The sequence below is a fragment of the Melampsora larici-populina genome (assembly GCF_000204055.1).
Source record: "Melampsora larici-populina 98AG31 unplaced genomic scaffold MELLAscaffold_224, whole genome shotgun sequence".
Classification (NCBI taxonomy): domain Eukaryota; kingdom Fungi; phylum Basidiomycota; class Pucciniomycetes; order Pucciniales; family Melampsoraceae; genus Melampsora; species Melampsora laricis-populina.
This window is the reverse complement of record NW_006768980.1, coordinates 27,524-29,050: the sequence shown is the minus strand read 5'-3', so window position 1 is coordinate 29,050 and position 1,527 is coordinate 27,524. Positions and strand designations below refer to the sequence as shown.

Here is a 1,527-nt window from a genome sequence, read left to right as displayed (position 1 = left end):
GCTAGTATTGGAGCTGATAAAAATCTTTGGTGGAGACATGAATTTAGGACTTGGGAGCGGTCCATCTGGATTCTGAAGTGCAAAATGAATGATTCTGAAGTTCGAGCTGTCCAACAAGTTTGTTTCGAAGTTGAGTGTATGCGCTGCCTGTAAGGACTCTGGGAAACATTTCTTGCAACTCGAAAAGCTGGTCATGATTCGGGTCGGATAAAGTGAAACCCGCTCACCCGCTCCGGTGTTGACGGTGTGTCGCGGGGTTGAGATTGGGCAGCATGGAGCAGCATCACGACTTTCAGAAAACCTGTCAAACATGTGAGTCCAAGTTGTTTTTATGAAATGGTAGGACAACATGAAAGTCTTTTGATTAACTGATTGCCTTCTACATCATGTCTCAACAGGTCATCATCAAATCGTCGCTTGTTCTACGATCCGAAGAATCCTAAGCTCCTTTCTGATGAAGAAATCAATGAACTTTCACCAGCAGAATGTGATGCAGCTTGTCTACAAGTTGATCAGATTCTCGTTTCACTTCTTCAGAGTGAGTCCCATACTTTGACAAATTCGACCCTTTCTCGCGTCCTGACCGATCAAATTTCATCCAGACATCGATGCCAACTTTGGACGAACCCATCGTACTATCACTCATAAAATCTTACCAGAGGTGGAGCGTTATGGTGAAGCAAGTAGAGGGATATGGGAAGGCCTCAAAGTTAGTCTTCTTAAAATGTCATTATGTTTAAGGTTGATCTGATCAACTATGATATGTCCAGTTCTGGCAACACTTCTTTGAGGCTTCTGCAAATGTTCAACTGTCAGGTTACGACGACGACGAGACGGAAACCTCCAAACTGACCGAAGACGAAAGGCGCGATGAATCTTTACAAAACGACCTGGCTTCAGAAGATGTTTCGCAGGACGTACCCCCATCACCCAACGAAGATCAGGACCTATCATCAAGCTCCCTTGTTCGTATTTGCTTTTGCTATGAACATCCCTATATGAAGTATCAGTATTCAACCCAGTCCTGATAACTTACACAGGATCCGGCCGTACCTTCTGGACCACCAGTGGTTGACATGAGTCATCAGAGCGGTTCAACAGCAAGTCTTCGCCGTCCGGTCTGGAATGATTTGAGTTTCGATTCACCAGACAATACTTTGCAGAATCCAACGGCTCAAAATATTTCACACATCTTGAATAATTCGCACAGTAATTCACTTGCTTCTGGTTTCACTGCTTCTCCTATCGTGCCTGGTGACGACGAGGGTGATTCGGGGAGAGAGGACGGCTCGCCAGCGCCACGTCGAAAATCTGCTGGAAGAGGTTCGATACTCTTGCATCAAGTTATCATGAAGAATATGATTCAAACCAATCACAGTAGACCTAAGGTAAGCACACCTGCGAAGCCAAGGGGGATCGGTCCTGAGGGTACTTCTGGTCGGATCGCTTTTCCTGCGGAAGTCAACGATCCCGGTTGGAACGGTATCGCTGATCTTAGAAAGACGACTCTAGAAAGCTTCACAAGTG

At 45.7% G+C, this 1,527-nt stretch overlaps 1 protein-coding gene across 1 annotated transcript; it reads left to right on the top strand.

The window, feature by feature from the left end:
* Positions 1 to 84: 84 nt before the first annotated feature.
* On the top strand, positions 85 to 1,028 carry MELLADRAFT_70176 (uncharacterized protein; the record flags this gene model as incomplete). The annotated part of the gene is made up of 4 exons (XM_007419511.1): positions 85 to 149; positions 399 to 538; positions 603 to 709; positions 771 to 1,028. 4 exons carry the CDS (start codon positions 85 to 87, stop codon positions 1,026 to 1,028), a joined length of 570 nt encoding a protein of 189 aa, XP_007419573.1.
* Between the last annotated feature and the right edge of the window lie 499 nt (positions 1,029 to 1,527).